This window comes from Solea solea, chromosome 14 (assembly GCF_958295425.1).
Source record: "Solea solea chromosome 14, fSolSol10.1, whole genome shotgun sequence".
NCBI classification, from domain to species: domain Eukaryota; kingdom Metazoa; phylum Chordata; class Actinopteri; order Pleuronectiformes; family Soleidae; genus Solea; species Solea solea.
Genome location: NC_081147.1, coordinates 9,448,323 through 9,468,861, shown reverse-complemented (window position 1 = coordinate 9,468,861; position 20,539 = coordinate 9,448,323). Strand labels below are relative to the sequence as shown.

At 41.8% G+C, this 20,539-nt stretch overlaps 1 protein-coding gene across 3 annotated transcripts in view; it reads right to left on the bottom strand.

Moving 5' to 3' along the window:
* Nucleotides 1-20,539, bottom strand: part of cyfip2 (cytoplasmic FMR1 interacting protein 2) — a 33,914-nt gene that overhangs the window by 2,098 nt on the left and 11,277 nt on the right. Inside the window, exons 4-29 of one of the 3 annotated variants that reach the window (XM_058649580.1) lie at nt 19,711-19,788; nt 19,401-19,502; nt 19,084-19,265; nt 18,842-18,938; nt 17,950-18,078; nt 17,742-17,846; nt 17,576-17,664; nt 17,199-17,436; nt 16,944-17,096; nt 15,229-15,368; nt 14,980-15,127; nt 13,732-13,885; nt 12,764-12,920; nt 12,589-12,685; nt 12,429-12,505; nt 12,245-12,353; nt 11,414-11,533; nt 11,090-11,289; nt 10,893-10,980; nt 6,276-6,419; nt 6,054-6,144; nt 4,284-4,414; nt 2,448-2,520; nt 2,259-2,353; nt 1,351-1,589; nt 48-195 (exon numbers count right to left, since the gene is read on the bottom strand). In XM_058649580.1, the coding sequence (XP_058505563.1) occupies nt 48-195; nt 1,351-1,589; nt 2,259-2,353; nt 2,448-2,520; nt 4,284-4,414; nt 6,054-6,144; nt 6,276-6,419; nt 10,893-10,980; nt 11,090-11,289; nt 11,414-11,533; nt 12,245-12,353; nt 12,429-12,505; nt 12,589-12,685; nt 12,764-12,920; nt 13,732-13,885; nt 14,980-15,127; nt 15,229-15,368; nt 16,944-17,096; nt 17,199-17,436; nt 17,576-17,664; nt 17,742-17,846; nt 17,950-18,078; nt 18,842-18,938; nt 19,084-19,265; nt 19,401-19,502; nt 19,711-19,788 (3,384 nt within the window). Of the gene's footprint in view, nt 1-47; nt 196-1,350; nt 1,590-2,258; nt 2,354-2,447; nt 2,522-3,581; nt 3,970-4,281; nt 4,415-6,053; nt 6,145-6,275; nt 6,420-10,892; nt 10,981-11,089; nt 11,290-11,413; nt 11,534-12,244; nt 12,354-12,428; nt 12,506-12,588; nt 12,686-12,763; nt 12,921-13,731; nt 13,886-14,979; nt 15,128-15,228; nt 15,369-16,943; nt 17,097-17,198; nt 17,437-17,575; nt 17,665-17,741; nt 17,847-17,949; nt 18,079-18,841; nt 18,939-19,083; nt 19,266-19,400; nt 19,503-19,710; nt 19,789-20,539 lie in introns of those variants that run through there. The other 2 variants (XM_058649582.1, XM_058649583.1) reach the window with 2 other exon arrangements.

Genomic DNA, 20,539 nt, shown 5'->3' with positions numbered 1-20,539 from the left:
ACAGTATGTTTGTGTGTGGGTCAATGTAAATGTAATGCTATACAGACCACATTTTTGATGATCTCATCCTTGCCGTCCTGTCTTTGGACCTTGAGCAGGTGGTAGCAGAAGTCAAAGAGGTCAAAACGACGCTGCTGTCCCAACAGCACGATGATGGCACAGCCGGCCCAGTTCAGCCCGTCGCCAAAGCACTGCCTGGAGGGCAAAGCACATTCAACACAGTCGTTACATTTCCATGTAAGTGACATACAACTCTCCAACTTATTCTATAAAATAAAATACAATTATGTGCATGATTCCCTTAAATACCTAATTGCAGTTATACCAGAAGATGTGATGCATTATGACATCTTTATTTGTGACTTGCTGTTGCATGGTCATGTTTTCCTCCAATTACAGGCATGTGCAGTGTAAATGATCATTAATACACACACGTGCTAAATAAAAAAACACCGCGGGCCACTGTGCTTGTTGAACACTATGGTAAAAAGGAGTCAGTAAACATTTCCCGGAGGAGTTAGTTGTCTCAATCACTAGTTTTTAAATTGAGCATGATGTCTTATTATACCATCATGATTTTGTAAATTCTGTTCTGATTTGGAGGAAAAAGCATGGCACAGATGAGTAGACACCAGTGTGATGGACAGCTGTTATTGTCCAATAGGTGCTTGCTTGCAGGTGATGTCAGGGTCAAAAACCTGACATGGCTTTAGGATTCAAAATGAAAGTTTGTTTTGCTACCTGAAGACTACGTCCATTTTTATATACAGACTATGTTATGTGAGTGATCAGCTGACGAGAAAAAAGTCATACAACACATGTTTCTTTAAACTCATCTTTTCGTAAAGTGAGAAAATATGCAACAAACTGACTGAGCTGAATACAATTCAATCATAAAAGAATAATGGGGCAGAGAAAAATCTGACAACCAAAATTTAGCAGCTCCTCAGCAAACAAACCTGTATCTCTGAGCTGATGCATAAAACAAAAACGGCTATTTACTGTGATCCACTGACCCACTGTACAAGCAGATGCCATCACCTCCATTTAGAGAACATTTTGTTACTTTGCAGTGAGACAAGACAGCATAGCCACAGTCTTGCAATAACTACAACAGCCCTGTAGTATGTTTGTAGTTGCTATGGTAACAGAGAAAGGAGCAAGTCTCAAGTCATGTGAGAAGTGGTAGAAGCACCACAATCTCAAGTTGTACTTATCGCATCGTATTTATGACATGCTAATTTTTACAATGTTGTTATATTGTTATTACAAATTATACTTTATATTCTTACAACTTCTATTATCTATACTACATGTTAATGTTTGGGCGCAGACAACTGTGCAACTCACTCTGCTGTGAACTCGTGTGTGCCCACAGGGATGCAGTAGACAAACTGCATGGCACTCCACAGGCGGTGGAACTCCATACACTCATCAACATGCATCACGCCGTTGGTGGGCGGTGGCCCACGCCACACACCGTCCTGCAGGAAACTGCGAATGCGCGTCAGGATGACCTCGAACATGGAAAGGCCACAGCACAGGCGTTCTTTGGTCAGCAGGTCTCCCTCGCGGGCAATGGCAATTTGCTGGTTGAAAAAAAAGAAAGAAACATCCACAGTGTTTTTGAGACACCAAATATTGGGGGCGTGGTATATGATTTTTTAACTTATTTTACAAACTGACATTTTAGTCCACTAGATGATGCCAAGTGCCCACTCAGAGCTGTTGTGTGTCCCAGTATTTTTGCAATATCATGATATCGTATTGTGACTTAACATCGCATCATGGCGTCTCTGGCGATTCCCACCAGTAGTAATTTCTGTCTCAGACTCATTTACCTTCCTGACTTGAACTAGAACATTGTTTTGTGAGACACATCAGTTCATCTCAATATAAGTGCCACATTTGAACGGTTTCTCTTGAGGCGTTCTGAAGATAATGCATTATGCAAAGCAGAAAAGTGTTTTTTTTTAAGTCACGGCAACCTTAATCTTTGAGTCCAGATTAACATTTGTACCAACATTTAAACGATTCCATCAAAGGCATTCTTGACATATCATATTTCCAAGAATGGAACAGATGTACTGTACATATGTACAAGCAAAAGACCCAGAAAAGTAATGCCTCTGGGCACTGGATTGTCACCAGGCGTGGAGGTGTGAAAATACATGATTTAGTGGATCTGAATGTTTTCATCATCTGTCTGCTTTGACGTCTGGCAGCTCTCCCCAAAGACAGTACTACATTTAACTTACTTGCGGGGTTCCCAACCTCTCAATGAGAGGCACAAGGTGGAGAGGGGCGTACTTGGCCTCCAGCCTTTTCATCCTCACCTCCAGACGCTCGCCCTCTGTGACACACACACACAGTGTGGACATTTACATATTGCAGAAATATGACACCGAAACCAATAGGCACTGTGTGTGAGTAATGTGATTATGTACCTTTGATGTAGACTCGAGGCAGGATGTTCTGGAAAGGCGCAGCGTGTAGCAAATCGCACACTTCCTCCTGTGACTAAGATTGAACATAAAACACAGATTATTCTCCTCAAGGACATTGGCCCAGGTGTTTTGTGGACGCAGTTACCAAGCATGCAGTAACCAGGAAGTGATGCAGATTTTTGTAGACCTAAAGCTTTAACGATATCCTCTAAAATTATTTTAAGACTTTAAGGCACAGTGTATAAAATGCATCATTTATTGTTAAAGTTTCATGTTACTGTTAAATATCATTTAACCTCACTTAACTTCTCCTTCAGGTGTGTTGTTGAACCTATGTAGCCCTCAGTTGGCATCAAAACTCAAAACATGTGTAGTTTGTCCATTGTGGGCTACAGTAGAAACATGGTGGTCCAAAATATAAATATAAAAAGCTCATTCTGGCATAATAGTAATAACAATAAAAACAACAGTTCATACAATCAGGTAATTGTACTTTTATTAATTGAAAATGTTATTATTATAACTATTTGATCATACAATTTTACACACTGAACCTTTAAAATAAAGTACTGTAGGACTATGTTGCTTAATTTGTCTCCATCTTTTGCAGAGAGAGATAAATGAGTCAATGTTTTTAAGTGTGTCATGGAGATGAGGTTAATCAAGCCATGATGATGATAGGCCAACATTAGCAGGGTTATAATTTATCAGCCTCCAAGTACAACACCCCATTTAATCTGGTTTAGCAACAAAAGGTCAAGTTTACAACCCTCTTATTAATCTCTCATCCCTCCAGATGAATGGCTAGAGTGGATTTTAGTTGTGTGAGGTTGAGGGAGAGAGTGAGATAACTCACACATGTCCAGCTGACTTAGGTTGATGGCCGCCGTGGCGATTGTTAGTCGAGACAAACAAGCTACAAATCAAACTAAGAGGCTGAGATGCAGCATCTTGAAAGCTCGGCTAAAGGGTGATGAATGAGAAGGGAGAGCCATGCAATGATTAAAGTAACACACAAGCAAACACATGCACACACACACAAACACACTACACAGAGTTCAGTGCAGACAGACAGCATTACAAGAGCCCAGAATCAGAAAAGAGTCATGCACAAAGACTGAACCAACACCCAACCAAAAAATGTGTCATCACTTCTTTCATGGAAGACAAGGACAAGGAAGATGTTGTAATGCAGCAGCCAAAAGTTGTGTTTGTCAACTCAATCCTTTGCCTTTAATCTGTATTTGTGTAAAAGTGTATTATTTTTTTGTTTTGCGGAATCTCTTCAATCCTTTGCCTTTAATCTGTATTTGTGTAAAAGTCTATTCTTTTATTGTGTGCAGAATCTCTTTAATCCCAGTCCTTATGCTTCCATGGTTGATCAGAGGTGAAACTGTGTATGTCAGACTAACATGCTGAGAAACAGAATAAAAAAACAAAACAGAAACACAGCAGCCTAGACCAACAAGAGATAAAGAAAATGTCATTCTGATACTAAAGACAAGGCCTAAATCCTTACCACCTGAGGTAGTTGCCAGCGTGAAATGAAAGATAGAGTTGTATTTCAGAAAAAGACATCAAAGATCAAAGACACTTGGGGGCAGTCGGACTGGGGGCCTGACAGTTCATGTCCCAGACATTTCATTTAGAGACGTGATCAACACTATAAATTAAACAGACACCTTCAGGCCACCCAGGTTGTTGCTCACCCACATAAAAACATGACACTCAGCTACACATTAGAGGCCCCGCTCACTGATCAGGGAGCAGAATTAAACAGGAACAGGAGTCTCATAATAATGACAAAGGGACAAGTTGCAAAGGAAAACGTCTTACCAGAGCTTGTTCGATGAGCAGGCAGAAGAGGATTGCGTTTCCCACTTCCCTTAAGCTCTGGAAGACGTCCGTCTTCAGCTCAGCATATTCAATGATGTCCTTGAGCTGATGGTGAAAGAACTCCAAGATACCTAGAATGTACGAAACAAACAAATACAGTCGTGATATATGAAACTGCAGCCACACTTAAGAATGTCACGGCTAGAGCTGAAACAATTACTCGATGAATCGCTTACTAATTCATTACTAAATTAATCGGCAACTATTTAGATAATCGATTAATCAGTTCGAAGCTTTTTTTAATGATTAAAACAAGATTTCTGATTGTTTTAGCTTCTTAAATGTGAATAGTGTCTTCGTTTCTTTGATCCATATAACAAAGAAATCATTAAAACTCAATAGTTTTGGTTTGTGGACAAAACAAGACATTTGAGAACGTCATTTCCAGGTTTGACAAACACTGATCAACGTTTTCCGGGTTTTCTGACATTTTATGGACAGCTAAATACGCACTTTTAAATAAAAACATATAGAGTTAAGATATGATTATTTTAAAAAACACACATTTTTACGGTACGCTACAGTTTAACAGACGAGCCACATTCGGTCCAAACGCCAGGCTCTCACCACAGACGACAGGAGGATCATTAACTGCTGGACTGTAAGATCACACACAGTAAGCCCGGCAGAGAACTCAGACTACAGAATGTCAGTAATCTACAGATTGCTAAACCCTCTTCAGGCCTCTAATCTGCACACACAGATTGGGTCAAAATGCACCAAGACAGGTCAGGGAATACACTGAGAAAGAACCTGAGGAGATGAAAGGGACATCTTTTAAGCCTGACATTAGATTTATATTTCATTTCTGTGTCACTAAATGCTATTTGTTTTACTTTGATTACAATTTGAAAACCTATTTAAAAGCAGAGGTGCCATGTTCTTCACTATAGCTGGCTCAGTTACACTTCTCCTCACTATTTATACCTCTTTGTGTATTTTAGTGGGAAATATGTGGGAAGAATTTTCTTCTGCTGCAAATATTTTATTTATTCTCTTAACTACAACTGAATCTAATTGTAATAATGTGCAAATGCCAAACTAGAACTAAGGTGAGGAGGAGGAGGCTCATTGTAAAATGGGAATGTGGACTAGACTAACAAAAACAAAATAGCTGGACAATATAATATAATTGCAAATCAACTCCTAATTCTGGCCATTTGTTCATGTTGTATTAGAACATTAAATTGTCAGTCTCTGCCGTGCACAAAGGGAGATGTAGACCAAAGTGTTTGGAAGACAGCTCGACAAACATAGATGGATGAGACTCACCAACACGCTGGTTATTAAAAATAAGGTAGAATGATGAAGTTATAGTGAAGCTCAGGTATAGAGATAAAGGCTCTTACATGTCATGGACACAGTCAAATCAACTGCACTGAATAGTTTGTAATTTTCTACAATTTAAACAAGTGACTTCTTCTGAAAACCTCCTTTAATACACTCACCTAAAAGGGAAACAATGGTAGAACGCTGCTGGTATTAAGCAGCAATGTGAACTGCCACGGTTGTTCTCTGAATGAGTTACATCACCAGGTAATGTGGATATGAACAAAAGATTTATGGAGGCAATGATAAGTACAACCGAATAAACACTCAAAACACTTGTGTCCCAATGTAACGGGATGAAAACCTGTGTTGTAAACACTGTAGATACTATAACACCAACACGCACTAAATGCAGTGTCACAGCAGCGACAAGAATCTCACCTGGGGAGCCATACTCATGACGCGGCAGGCGACAGATCTTGGGCATGACTTCTATCAGAGTTTTCACATACTGCAGGATGGTTCCCTGTAACTGTAAAGCGAAGAGGGGGGAGAGATAGAGCGAAGAAGATATGAGAAAGAAAGTGTAGTTAGAATGACAATGAGCATTCAGTACACTGAGAGGGAGGGAGACATGTTTTCCTAGGATATGAAGATTAATACCAGGCTCTTGACAATCTTAAGGAGCTCTTCCATCACGACAGCAATGCCTTGGTAACCAAGGAGACGGCAGATGGTCTTGAAGTGAGGCGGGCCGACAAAGTTTCTGTAGGAGCTGTATATGTGGGAGTAGGCAATGTTCAGAGGCTGCGGAGAGAGGAAGACACAGAGAAACAGTGTTCAGCTATAGTGGTGAGAACAGAGGTGTTGTTGTATGACACACGTCATATGTCAGTTTAAGTGTAGCACAGGAAGCAGGATGGAAGTAGCAGTTAGCCACCAGGGGGCGACTCCTCTGGTTGTAAAAAGAACTCTTTTGAAAGAACTTCTGTAGCAACTGGACTAGTAGATTTCTTGTAGATGTTTCACCTCTCAACCAAGAGGCCTCTTTAGTTCTGAGTTAGGGTGAGAAGCCTCTTACATGAGAGGTGAACTGTCAAGACTATTTGCCACTGAAAATGAACCAACTTTTCCTGAGAAGTTCATGTCTCAATTGCTAGATTAACATCTTCAATGGCACATGATGTCGAATTTGAAAGGAACAGACAAAGGAGTCTAAACCGGAGTCTAACAAGGAGGCTAACGAGGCTAAGTACCTGTCTGCAAGTGTTTTCGACCTTTCACATATGTGCCTTTTTCCCATTCCTGTTCATGTCTCTTCTCATAGATACTACAAACCTCACAATTACTCACAGCATCACCCTAACCTGTCCTCACTTATCTATCCCACCCGCTCCACACACATCCAACACCTTGTCGCAGGGGGCCTGTGGAACTGCCAGTCAGCTACCCGCAAGACTGAGTTCATTTCCGGCTTTGCTACTGAGCAATGCCTGGACTTCCTTGCTCTCACTGAGACTTGGATAACACCCTCCAACACAGCCACCCCTGCAGCTCTCTCCTCCACCCACTCCTTCTCCCACACACCCAGATCCACTGGAAGAGGTGGTGGGACAGGTCTGCTCATCAACCCCAACTGGACTTTCACTCTTTACCCACTGCCACACTTCTCTTCACAGTCGTTTGAATTTCATGCTGTAACTGTAACTCACCCAGTCAAACTAATCATTATTGTCATCTACCGTCCACCAGGCCCATTGGGACACTTCTTGGAGGAACTAGATGTCCTCCTCTCAAACGTCCCAGAAAATGGCCCACCACTTGTTCTTCTTGGTGACTTCAACATCCAGTCAGAGAAGTCATCCGATCTACTAATTCTACTTTCGTCTCTTTCTCTCTCACTTGCTCCTTCTCCACCAACTCACAAAGCTGGCAACCACCTTGACCTCATCTTCACCAGAAACTGCTCCACCTCCGACCTCACGGTAACTCCACTTCATGTCTCTGATCATTTCTTCATTTCCTACTCTCTCCCACTCTCCCAATCTGATGATCTCATCTCATCAGATACTGCACTTGTCCGTCGCAACATTCGCTCTCTCTCTCCCTCCTCTCTCTCCTCAACTGTTCTATCAGCACTTCCTTCAGCTGACTCCTTCTCCCTCATGCACCCCAACTCTGCCACAGACACATTCCTCTGTACTCTGTCCTCCTCTCTTGACTCTCTCTGTCCTCTTACTTCACGGCGGGTTCGTAAGTCCTCCCCAGCCCCGTGGTTGTCGGACTCAGTGCGTACTGAGAGAGCCACGATACGGGCAGCAGAAAGGAAATGGAGGAAATCAAAACTCCCTGACGACCTGCTTTCCTATCACTCTCTTCTCTCCACCCTCACTGCCTCTATCTCTGCAGCCAAACAATCTTTCTATCAGACTAAAATTCAATCCTCTTTCTCTAACCCCAAAAAACTTTTCTCGATCTTCTCTAACCTCCTTGATCCCCCCCACCCCCCCTCCTCCCTCCTCCCTTCTACCAATTCACTTTGTCAACTACTTCACAAAGAAAGTAGATGACATTCGCTCTTCTTTCTCAACCCCACCTCCTGATATCACCTCTCTACCAACCACAAATTCAGCTCCTTCTCTATCCTCTTTCACCCCTCTATCTCAGGATCAAGTTCTTTCCCTAATAACCTCTGCCCGCCCCACCTCCTGCCCCCTTGACCCTATCCCCTCTCACCTTCTTCAGTCAATTGCTTCTGATCTCCTGCCTTTCCTCACCCACCTCATTAACACATCTCTATCATCTGGTTGCTTTCCGGACTCTCTTAAAGAGGCCAGAGTGACCCCCCTCCTTAAAAAACCCACCCTTGACCCGTCTGAAGTAAATAACTACAGACCTGTCTCTCTTCTTCCTTTTCTCTCCAAAACTCTGGAGCGTGCTATCTTTAATCAACTCTCCTCCTACCTTCACCGGAACATCCTTCTTGATCCTCTTCAGTCTGGTTTTAAAGCAGGTCACTCGACCGAAACTGCACTCCTTGCTGTCACTGAGCAACTCCACACTGCCAGGGCTGCCTCTCTCTCCTCTGTGCTCATCCTCTTGGACCTTTCTGCAGCGTTTGACACAGTTAACCACCAGATCCTTATTTCCTCCCTTCAAGAACTAGGTGTCTCAGGATCTGCACTTACCCTACTCTCGTCCTATCTTCAAAACCGAACATACAGAGTAACCTGGAGAGGATCTGTGTCGGAACCCTGTCCTCTAGCTACTGGGGTCCCTCAGGGTTCTGTCTTGGGCCCTCTCCTCTTCTCTCTATACACCAACTCTCTTGGTTCTGTTATTCTCTCTCATGGTTTTTCCTATCACAGCTACGCCGACGACACCCAACTCATCCTCTCTTTTCCCAGCTCCGACACAAATGTAGCAGAACGGATCTCCGCTTGTCTGACCGACATCTCTCAGTGGATGTCTGACCATCACCTGAAACTCAATCTCAACAAGACGGAGTTTCTTTTTCTCCCAGGAAAGGGCTCTCCCACCACAGACCTAACCATCACCCTCGACAACTCTGTGGTAGCTCCGTCTCATACCGCAAGGAACCTGGGTGTGACACTTGATGACCATCTCTCCCTCACTGCCAACATTGCTGCAACAGCTCGATCTTGCAGATACATGTTGTACAACATCAGAAGGATACGGCCTCTTCTAACCCAGAAGGCGGCACAGGTTCTGGTCCAGGCTCTTGTCATCTCACGCTTGGATTACTGCAACTCCCTCCTGGCTGGTCTCCCTGCGTGTGCCATACGACCCCTGCAACTCATCCAGAATGCAGCAGCTCGACTGGTCTTCAACTTACCAAAATTCTCCCACACTACACCTCTCCTCCGCTCCCTTCACTGGCTTCCTGTAGCTGCTCGCATCCGCTTCAAGACTCTAGTGCTTGCGTTCCATGCTACAAACGGATCCGGTCCAGCCTACATCCAGGACATGATCAAAACCTACACCCCAGCCCGCCCACTTCGCTCTGCATCAACAAACCGGCTCGCTGCCCCCTCACTGAGAGGATCGCAGAGGCACTTACAGAACTCGAGACTGTTCACTGTCCTCGCTCCCAAATGGTGGAACGAGCTCCCCATCGACATCCGGACAGCGGAAAGCCTCCACATCTTCCGCCGCCGACTAAAAACACATTTCTTCCGACTCTACCTCGACTAAGACGATAATGACAACGACAAAAAAAAAAAATAAAATAAAATAAAAAATATATATATATATATATATATATATATATATATATATATATATATATATCGCACTTATGACTAGCACTTCATAGTTTGATTTACTTGAAGCTCTTACTTACTTCTAGCTCTTATTTGTACCCAAATGTTTAAATGCACTTATTGTAAGTCGCTTTGGATAAAAGCGTCTGCTAAATGACATGTAATGTAATGTAATGTAATGTAACAGTATATTGCCATTTAGAGGAAGAAAGGATGACATATATGAGCGATTGACAGCCAGTATTGTCAAAAACTGACATGGTAGTGGACAAATCACAAATCTTGAAACCCCACAACGCGAGTTACTGTACAAGCTTTTTCTCAAGTCATTCTCCTACTGAGCTGCTTCTCTATCTCTGAGAAGCTCTACATCTTTAAAAATGTGTGAATCAACAGAAATGAACAGGAAAAAAAAGCAAAGCTAAAACCTTTCGTGCACCTGAGGAATTTTCTTGTGTTGCAGGCATATTTTGTTTTGCAACGTGAATATTGTCCCTGCTGCTTTCATGCCTGGTTCAACTCACACTCTGACTACCTCTGTTTCTTGTGTTCTAAATTATATCAACAGCTTCATCAAATCCACCTATTTCCTTGGCTCATTTTTCACATCATGTATAAATGAGGCTTAACACCCCTGATGCCCTGAAACTGAGTTCACACCACATGACTTTCAGATTTGTGGATCGTTGTGTATTTCACACTGCAGGACGTCTTGTGTTATAATCTGAGCTCGTCAAGTCTGTGTGCGTTCACACTACATGAGTAATTAACTAGAGGGGACAATGAAGTGTGAAAGCAGGATTCATTTTGATTCATTTTATGTCTACAGATCAACTCGTTGTCACATTTTCCACTTTGTCTTGAACCGCCCTCTGTCCTGGTCTAAGTCTTCAGTCTTTGACTGTACTTTGGTCATGTTATTCAGTTGCCAACCGCTTTTCACCCCGTCATGTGAGTTAATGTAAATGTAATGTATGAATCACTGGTGGCAACATACCTTAGACCCGTACAGGTAGTAAGGCTGCACGTTGGCTGGCTTGTCTCTTTGTGGCTCTTGGGTGAAGGGAATGGCTGTACGTACAAAGCTGAAAAGAGAGAAAGAAAGTGTTAAAAAACCCAAAGAAGAAGAAGAAGAAGAAACAGGGTTTAAAGAAAAAAGTATCTCCATATAAATACACAGGTCATTAAACTAACCGATTTGTGGACCCATTGTAACAGTAATTCGGGAGGAAATCAAAGTTCAGCTCCCAGAAGACGTGGAGCGTGATTCGTCCATAGGGAGCGGAGACGTTGTGGTTGGCCTCGCGAAACATGGCGTCAAAGCTGTCCAGAGTCATGTGCTTGCACAGGAGCCTGTGGGTTAGTCTGTTGATCTCCAGCAGCCATTCCAACTCCTGACCAGGAGACATGCAGGAGCATTATGAGGAAGTTGATTTGAACACAAAGTGGGAATGGTGCCGCTTTGACACGGAAAACTGAGGGGTTTTTTTTGTTGTTTACATCCCTGAGTGATCTTACCACAATGGAGGTGAGGTCCTCGCTTTCAAAGCGGCTGATTGCATGGTCCAGAGACTTGTACATCGCTGCAGAAATCCTCTGAGTGATCAGGCGGTTTAGGTCGATGGAGCGACCGAGCAGCTGCAAGATACAGGAGGAAATGTTTGAGAAAAACACAATATGGTAAATACTAAGAGCACAATTATTCATAGTCCTATTCAAACTCATAGATTTGCATGGTTATGCACCTTGTGCTGCTCAACGCCAGTGTTTATCCTTGGAAAAAAAAGAGCAATTCAGAGAAAAACTAACACACTCTTCATTTTACTAAAAACACCCAAATTTAAAGAGCTGGGGTCTCATTTATTAAACTTACATATGCACAAAAGAAGGCATACGCCACATTCAATGCAACTAAGTTTGGTATTTTTTATAAAAAGCAAACTTGAATATGCCATCCTTCATGGAAACTCTGACCCATGCATATGCACATAAACACAAGAGAGGTGATATTACCACAGTGTAAAGCAGGTAGTAGTTTATATAAAAGGAGTAGTATACTGTAGTAGTATACTGTATATACATGGTAACAATGTCGGAAAGCTTCAAAATCTTTGTTTAGCATTCAATTTCAAAGGCATAATGTGAAGAAAGGGTCTCTTCATACTGCTGTGCTGTTGCAAATGCTAAATATTTCTCTATGTTATTAATGAATCTTACCTTTATTTATACGTTTTCTAATGCTTTTCTTTTGATCGATCTGGATATATTCAACCATTCATTCTTCCATTCATTCATAATTCAATCAATGGCAGCCTAAAAGCTAACTGACAAGTGTCATTGCTCCATTACCTGTACGTGTCTCTGTTTGAGCAGCGTCTCATAGCGGTTTGATGGAGGGTAAGGAATTATCACGCCATAGTTTTTACACTCTGCTCTGAAGCGCTTGTCTAGGAGGACACTGTGGAACACAGATTATATGATTTATATACAGTTTACATACAGATTAAAGTACAGTTTGTTACGGTTTGCCTACCTCCCAGCCATCGCTTTGTAGTAGGCGAATATCTGATCTGCGAGCTTGTAGACAAACTGATCAAAGCAGAGGTTTACCTAAAAACAAGAAGCACATTATTTTTTAACGACGTAAAGATGACACACTTTATTTCTTAAAGGACAAAATGCATGCAAGTTACCTCAGCTTCAATTTCATCATAAAGGAACTGCTTCTTGAACTTGGTGAGTGCATAGTATCCACTGTCATTATACAAGTCAAGAGGATACAGCACATATCTGCAGGAGGACAAAAGGACAGTAAGGATTTCTGAAGAAATGAGCTCTGAATTTTACAGTGAAAGATTTTCATCTTACTCCATCATGGAGGGTTCCTTGGTCTCAAGGATGTGGTCGGTGAGGATCCAGGGCATGGACATCTCAATGGGGAACTGGATTCTGCGGCCCATGGTCAGCTCCAGGAAGAACTCTCTGAACCAGAGCTGGGAGAGATCACAGCACTGCTGCAGGGCCTCTGGATGACAGCAGGAAAAAGAGACAGGAGAAGGGATTCAATTACATTTCAATCACTACAACTAGTAGTCTAGGTTATCCTGCTGACTGTAAAACTACCAGTTAATTGATATGTCTGGGCTTTGTTTACAAGGTATATGTTAGGTCTCTTTCTCTCTCTCAGGTCCTCAAGCAGAAAGGAGGCCATGCAGTTTTAGACTCCTCTCATCTTATACCCAGAGGCCCCTCCCATCTTTGATCGACTATTACGATTATATAATATTCTACACTCTTCTAAATTCTATTGGATTCATTTGTGGTTCCAGACCGCCACAGTGGTCGGTGGTTTCGATCTGTTTGGCAGCATCTTGGGTTGCCAAATTCTTCAGATGTGACCACAGTCTGGCGAAACCTGCACCACTGTGTTTCCATTTCCCAAGTACGGACCTATAACTGTGAACCACCCACAGCCTTGCGTTCATGTCATCTTCATTAATATTAATGTTGATATTAATATTAATGTTGTTTGATTTTACTGTTATTCTGACCATCTGCCCCTCTTCTATTAGCTTCTGTTACACTCTCCACTGTTTTCTACACTTTAAATTCCGTGATTTGCATGTTTATATTCTTTGTAAATTTTACATGCTTATATTCTTTGTAAATTGTATATTTTTATAAACTGCTGAAGTTGTTTTTGTACATGTTTCTGTCCACCTGGCTCTTCCTGAGGTTTCTCCCATTTTTTATCCATGTGCAAGGAGTTTTTCGATGTGTCCCCTGCTGAACAGACTGTAAAGCCCTTTGCGGTGAACTGTGATTTGTAAACTCACCGCTGAAGTTGAGCAGGTGTGTGAAGAAGAAGGAGTGTTTGTGGAAGTCCTCTATGGCCACAACGATGGGTCCGTCCAGACTGCTGCGGAGAGTCTTCTTAGACCCACTCTTATCTGCGATCAGTGACTCCAGCATGGTGCGCACCATGTACAGCTGCAGAGTTAAAAAGAGGAAAACTCAAAAACCTCTAATATTGACATTACTCATTTACCAGTACAGGTTTAAAACACTGTTTTTATCTTTTGAAGATGGTTGGTGAGTCAGTGCGGAGATGGTTCAAGGAAATAATTGGTCCAATATCACCATTATTTCTAAAAAAAACTGAGAATAATTTAGAGCAGATAGTTGAGAAAGATTTGTCAGTCATGTATAAGTTTGATTTATTCTCACGTCTGCTCCTGCTCTAACCCGTCTATAAAATCCACCTAAGCCAGAGTTGCTTGTAGTAACTCATATTTGTGTGAGTTTTACCAGATGGCAAATTTTGAGTAATTCAGATCTATGTCACAAATTTTTGCAGTAGTGAAGTTTTTGCCTTTTATGGACGGGAACAATCTTTTTTGAATCACTTTGTTTACCAGTGGATGAGTTGAATGTGTATGCAAGGATGCAGGCAAAGTCACCAAACTCCATTTTGAAGCACAAATGATTAAGTTGTAACAAAACAAACACCAAAGCCTGCACCTTTGTTTTAATTATTTTTCTAATTTTAGATTTTCTAATCTTGAATGAGTAAATAATTACCTCAATTGCTAAATGAGATTTAATCCTGGACATCTACTTGAATTTTTATAAGCAGCACAAGCACGTAGTAAATAAGAAGAAAATAAGCGTTTTTTTCATTTTCTTTCCTTTTTTCCCCTCTTACTGTAAAAGAATGTCATGTCAGGAGACACCAGGAAAAACAAACCTAAAAAGCCATTACATTATCTTGAGGGATATAATTTTTCTGACCATTAGACGGCCATTTTCAACAGGAGACTGAAGTCTGTGTCACTCATTTTGCTGCACTAATGCCCATAGAGAAAACCAGTTTTTAGCTGGTCTTGTGTAGGATAGAATAATCCAAAAAGGATTTCAAACACCAAGTCACAAAATAACACATTTCAACTGAATGATGGAGGCAGCACTAGATCAAAAACTCTTGTGTGCTGAAATGTAAACTTGTAACTGAGCATTTCCCTGCTTGTCTCCAGAACACCTGAAAAAAACCTGAAAACTACAATGATTACAGGTCACTGACTTACCTGAGTGCTGGAGGGACCAACAGCTCTGCGGGGCACTTTGATATCAAATCCACCTTTCGGATCCTTCTCTCCCCTCAGACAGGGGTCGTTTGGAGGCTCCCTCGCCCCTTCCCAGTCACAGACAGTCTTTCGAATGGCCTGGAGAACACTAAAAAAGGAGGCAGGGTTGTGCTTTAAGGGCCCCGAAACAAAAACACAAAAGCCAGAGGATTGCATATTGTATATCAGATAATCTTCATATGCGAGTACCTAATGAGAACATTCTTCTTCTTGCGAACAGCCTGGCGCAGAGGTTCTCTCAGAGTCATCTGAGCAAAGTCCTGCAGCGCAGCGTAGATGGTATTCCTGATGGCCTGGTTAAATACTGACTCCATTCGGCCCATCAGAACCTGCACATGACGTTACACATCATCATTGTTACTATTATTATTATTATTGTTGTTGTTATCATTGTTATTGTTATTATCATTATTATTATTATCAATAATAATGATAATAATAATAATAATGTATTGGTTGTAAGGACTACTGACTCAATCCAGTATAAAAGTGGTTATTTGGGAAAATACACTTGAAAATATTGATACCATGATCATATACATTATTACAGATTCCCTTCAGACTTGACTGTAGACAAAAAATAACCTACCCAGATAATGATTTATGTCATATTTTTAAAACCATATCTACCACTTTATCACTCCTTGAAAGTCTAGAAGCCATGAATATGCTAATCTTTTTTTTTTTTTTTTTTTTTTTTTAAGTTTTAACTACAAGACACACAAAGGCTCCTTCTTCACTTTAAAGTCTATTCTCAGGAGGATTTCATTTTCAAAATGCATGTGGTTACTGGACCCTGTCTGGCTTCGTCGCTTGCTTATGAGCATCTTAAAGTGAGAGTAAAGGAAACTTTTCACCTTCTTCTAGTTATAAATTCTGCACATTGTGCCACCTGAACATCAAACACTAAACTGAAGTTGAACTGCACATCTCTAACAAAGCGTCACCGAGCTGAGCAGGGCTTTAAAAAAAAATAAGCTGGCTTCAGCCAGCCAGCAGGATGGATGGATTTTAAGAAGATTTTGGAAAAAATGCCAAAGAGGACTATGAGAGCTCAAGAAATAAAGGTGATCAGAGCATCAGATGAACCAATCAGGAGAGCAGCACAGAGGAGATCTTTTTGGTCCAACAAAAGAAGATGGATATGCAAAAGTGTGTGACGGCACAGGACCTCACACCTTTAGAGGTCATCGTGCTTGGTCCCTACTTTTTGAATACATTTATGATTGTTCTTGACTCTGCATCAGCATCTAAATTAATAATGCTACATATGCTTTACATGTTTGTGCTTTAATGAATGATTCTCCATTTGAAACGAAAATTTCCTCCAACACATTTACTGATAAGTCAAAACAGCAGTGATGTGGTTGATGTGGTAGTGATGTGTTTTCCTCACTGACCAGTTTCGCAACTTCACAAAAAGATGATGAAAATTCTACAGATGCACAACATGAGCAGAAAGTGTTAACCAACCCTTTAATCCGTCCATTTCTCGTGACACATTTTAAAGTGTCCTGGGACAGAGTGTGCATCAGACTTGACATTTAACACATCCATTTTCCAATCTCTGCTCATCCAACCAGCCTCTGTCTGTAATTTTGTTTTAATATTATGCAAAATTATGGCTTGTTTCGCCACATGCTGGAACAATGGACGGCACTGTTGCCTCACAGCAAGAACATCACCGGGCTGAAATCCGGGTTTGACCTAGGGCTTTTCTGTGTGGAGTTTTCATGCCCGTGGGGGTTTTCTCTGGGTACGCCCACAGTCCAAAAACATGCAGAGGTCAGCTGGACACTAAATTTTGATGACTAGTTACTCAGTGTTGGGCTAAACAATATTTAGTGCTTTGCCAGCTGTTGAAAACAACAGTAAGGGAGAGACAGTTGGGGTAAGTGTTTTACCTGTAGCCCTTTGATCATGGCAATGACCTCCACCAGGGCAAATTTCTCTTCACTGGTGTAATTGTAGCGTGTGGCCCGCTCATACTCCTCCGCTGTGCCAGGACAGTCCTTGTTGCAGAATTTATCTGTGGGATGGACCAGTTTCCATGAATACTGCAAGAGAGAGAGCGATCATTGGCAAAGCTTCAAACCTTCCACACACTACAAGCATATTCAGCCCACTCACAAACACTATCTGCCCCTTGCTCTACTTACAACTTCCATGACATGAGTGCTCCACTTGGACAACAGCTGCAGCCCCCTCAGAGCCAGGTCGAACAGCTCCCTGTACTCCTCGTCTGACTTCTGGCTGTCCAGGCCCGAGCCCGTCACCACCTCGCTGTTGCTGTAGCGTGCCAGCTCTGAGATGAAACGGATATGGTCCTCCCTGATCTGCACCATCTGCTCACACAGGTTATACTGTGGAGAGATGCTGCTCTGGGTGCACGTCCACCTGGGTACAGAATGGAGAAGACAGATGGTTGAGGAGGGGAGTTGGGAGCAGATGGCACAATGGTCAAGAATTTCTGGTTTTGGGGTACAATTTTTCAAACTAGATATACAGATGGCTGGGTGCCAGTGAGTTCTCTTACTTGGACTTGTTTTCTTCATAGTGGGCACTTGTCTCAATGTAGCGCGACAACTCAATCTGCATGTCCCCAAAGAGTGGCACCACCTGAAGCTGAAAAGCATTGGAAAGATCATCTCAACTCTTTCATATTAGTATTGCTGGATAAATGAGATTGTCAGACGCCTTACTTTGAAGAACTTGTCAATCTTGCTCAGGTTGATCCTCTTTTTGGCATCTAGTTTGTAGATATTACTCACGTTTCCATCCATCAGGTACAAACCAAAGCCCATCACCTGATAAGTAGCAAGAGATTTGTTTTACAATGACAAACAACTCGTGACTGAGACATCACACTATTGAGTTATCAGTACTTGGTAAGATCTCAAATGTGTGTACCTTAAGTAGCATGTGTTTTTCACTAGGTGTCAAATACATCTTGTTCTCATAATAGTCCACACAGATATTGACGATGTCAGCCAGAAGTTCTTCGTAGCCAGGAATCACCTCCAACTGTTGGTGCAGGCACTACATGGAGACAGAGAGGGGACGACAGGTCAGTGGCAGCAGAACGTCATTCATTTACTGACAAATGACAGACAGGACTGCTTCAACAATGAACTCTGATATTACTGGATGATGACCAACCACATAAAGACAGTTTTAAATGAGCTTTTGTGGACAACCTATCGTAAAATGTGTGTTGTTTTGAACTGTGAGCTGAAAAATCTACACACACACACACACACACACACACACACACACACACACACAGAACTTTAGGGCGGACAGTCCAGGGACAGGAGTTGCAAACTAGCAAATTGTATCAATGTACTTTATGTCCACTATGTCTCACTGCATCGTCCCTAAAAATAAAGATTGATTGATAGTGGAAAAGTGCCAAAACACCACAGCCTTGACAATCTCGTGATATGACCCTAATAAATTTAATGTGCAAGTTAAACACTATTCAAGTGACTTAGCCTGGTCTACCGTATTAGTTCAGGTTAGTTTAGGTTAGGTAGACTAATGGCACACCTGGAATTGAAATGAAACCTGCTCTGTGTGGAAATAATAGACACGACCGGAAATTGGAGTGAATTATTTTTCCACTCTGAGTTTAGAGGTGTGTCACTGGGATTGTGTGTTTATTGTGCATTTAGCCACTTAACACTCAGCCCTTGCAGAGAAATAACTCTTGACATTCATTGCCAAAGTTTGTCTAACAAGTAAAATCAAGTAAAACAATATCATATCAAATGGCAGTAGCAAACAATTTCTGCAGACCAACCTGAGTGATCCTGTTGTGGTTGGCTAAAAACATGGAGAGATTCTGGGATTCCTGGATGGACTGAGGGTCGGCCATCTTCCTCAGGAACTGAGCAGCCCTGGAGAAAAGCAGAGGAGTAAAAAGTGACTAGTGTTGTAGCCAAGATCACACTAACAAGACCAAAACATGACACATATTCTAGGACACTCTGGTCTTTGTGTTGTTTGTGTGGGTTTGACAGCACTATTATTTCGGCTCGTTACCGTTTGTAGGCAGAATGATCGTTCTTGACGCTGCACTTCATGTTTTTCAGTTCATCCAGCACTGCAAACATGTTGATGAATTTGCCCAGAGTGAGCAGGTAAGCCTCGGACACGAAGTCCTTCCTCCTCTCAGCGTGACACAGGCGCTTCACCTCACTGCAGAAACGTTCTATGGCTTTCCGCTGTGAACACAGAGACACCAGAGTGTATGAAACGGATCATAGATCATTTATCAACAAAAGAACATATTTTAAAACACATGCTCTCTGTTCAGCTTCAGTTACTTAATAAAAAAAAGAGATATTATCAAATCTTACCTGGAAGTACATGAACTTCATGAGCTTGGTGACTTCGGGTTCTAACACCTCCACTGTTTTCTCATAAATTTCAACTCTGTTGGGCTGCTCATTGCATTTCACCTGTTCAACACAAGAGGTCGCCATCACACAGGGTGATTTTACAGAAGTGGCAACAACAATTCAACATTGCATGGATGTGTTTTCTAGTCTTAATGTATTAATGTATAAGCTGTGTCTGTACATTTGTGATCTCTGAATGAAGTATGGCCAAAAAAATAAAAAATAAAAAAAATTGTCATGCATGCATGTGTGATTATGCACGCGTTACCTGGGGAATGGCTCTGGAGCAGCTTCTCCAGGTGTAAAGCATCACTGCATACTCATGTCCTTCCTCCAGCATCTCATTCTGCAAAAATCATTAAACATATACACAATACATTACAGTGCAGTTACAACAAAACAGCCTTCATGCTGCTTTTGTTGGTATCTCTTAATAGTTTAACTGTTACTTTAATCAACATTTCAGAGGAGTCACACGTTCCAGGATGAATGGGGCTTGACAAATATTTGAGCATGGGAACATTTCCTCCATTCAAAAATAAGAATGGATAACAAACACCAGTATTATATTGATCCACACTCCTCACTGGTCAATACCAGAGTGTCATTATGCATCTGGCCCTCCATATTTATGTTACATTTATTCTGACTTGGTTAGGAATCTGAAAATGCTAGCACAGTTAGCCACCATTTTTCTGATTCCCAAACATTCCCAAATGAAGAAAAGATGTCAATGTTGAGCGATTACGTGCTACAATGATTAATCAGCATCATAACAAACCAGCTTTTGAAAGTTTGGGTTTATTCATTCATTGTCACAGGGAGCTGAAGCCAATCCCAGCTGCCATAGGGTGAAAGGCAGGGTATACCCTGGACAGGTCACCAGTTCATCACCGGGCCAATAACATGCTGTGTTTCCACCATGGCACGGTTCAGTTTGGCACAGTGCGCTATGTTTTTGGAATGGTTTAAGACATGGGTCAGGCTTGATTTTTGACTAAAAACAGTACTTTTACTTGTAGGTGCTTAGAATGACGTTGTACCGGTGCGACGACACTACAGAGGACATCCAGCAGCTCTTTTTTCCCTGACATTTT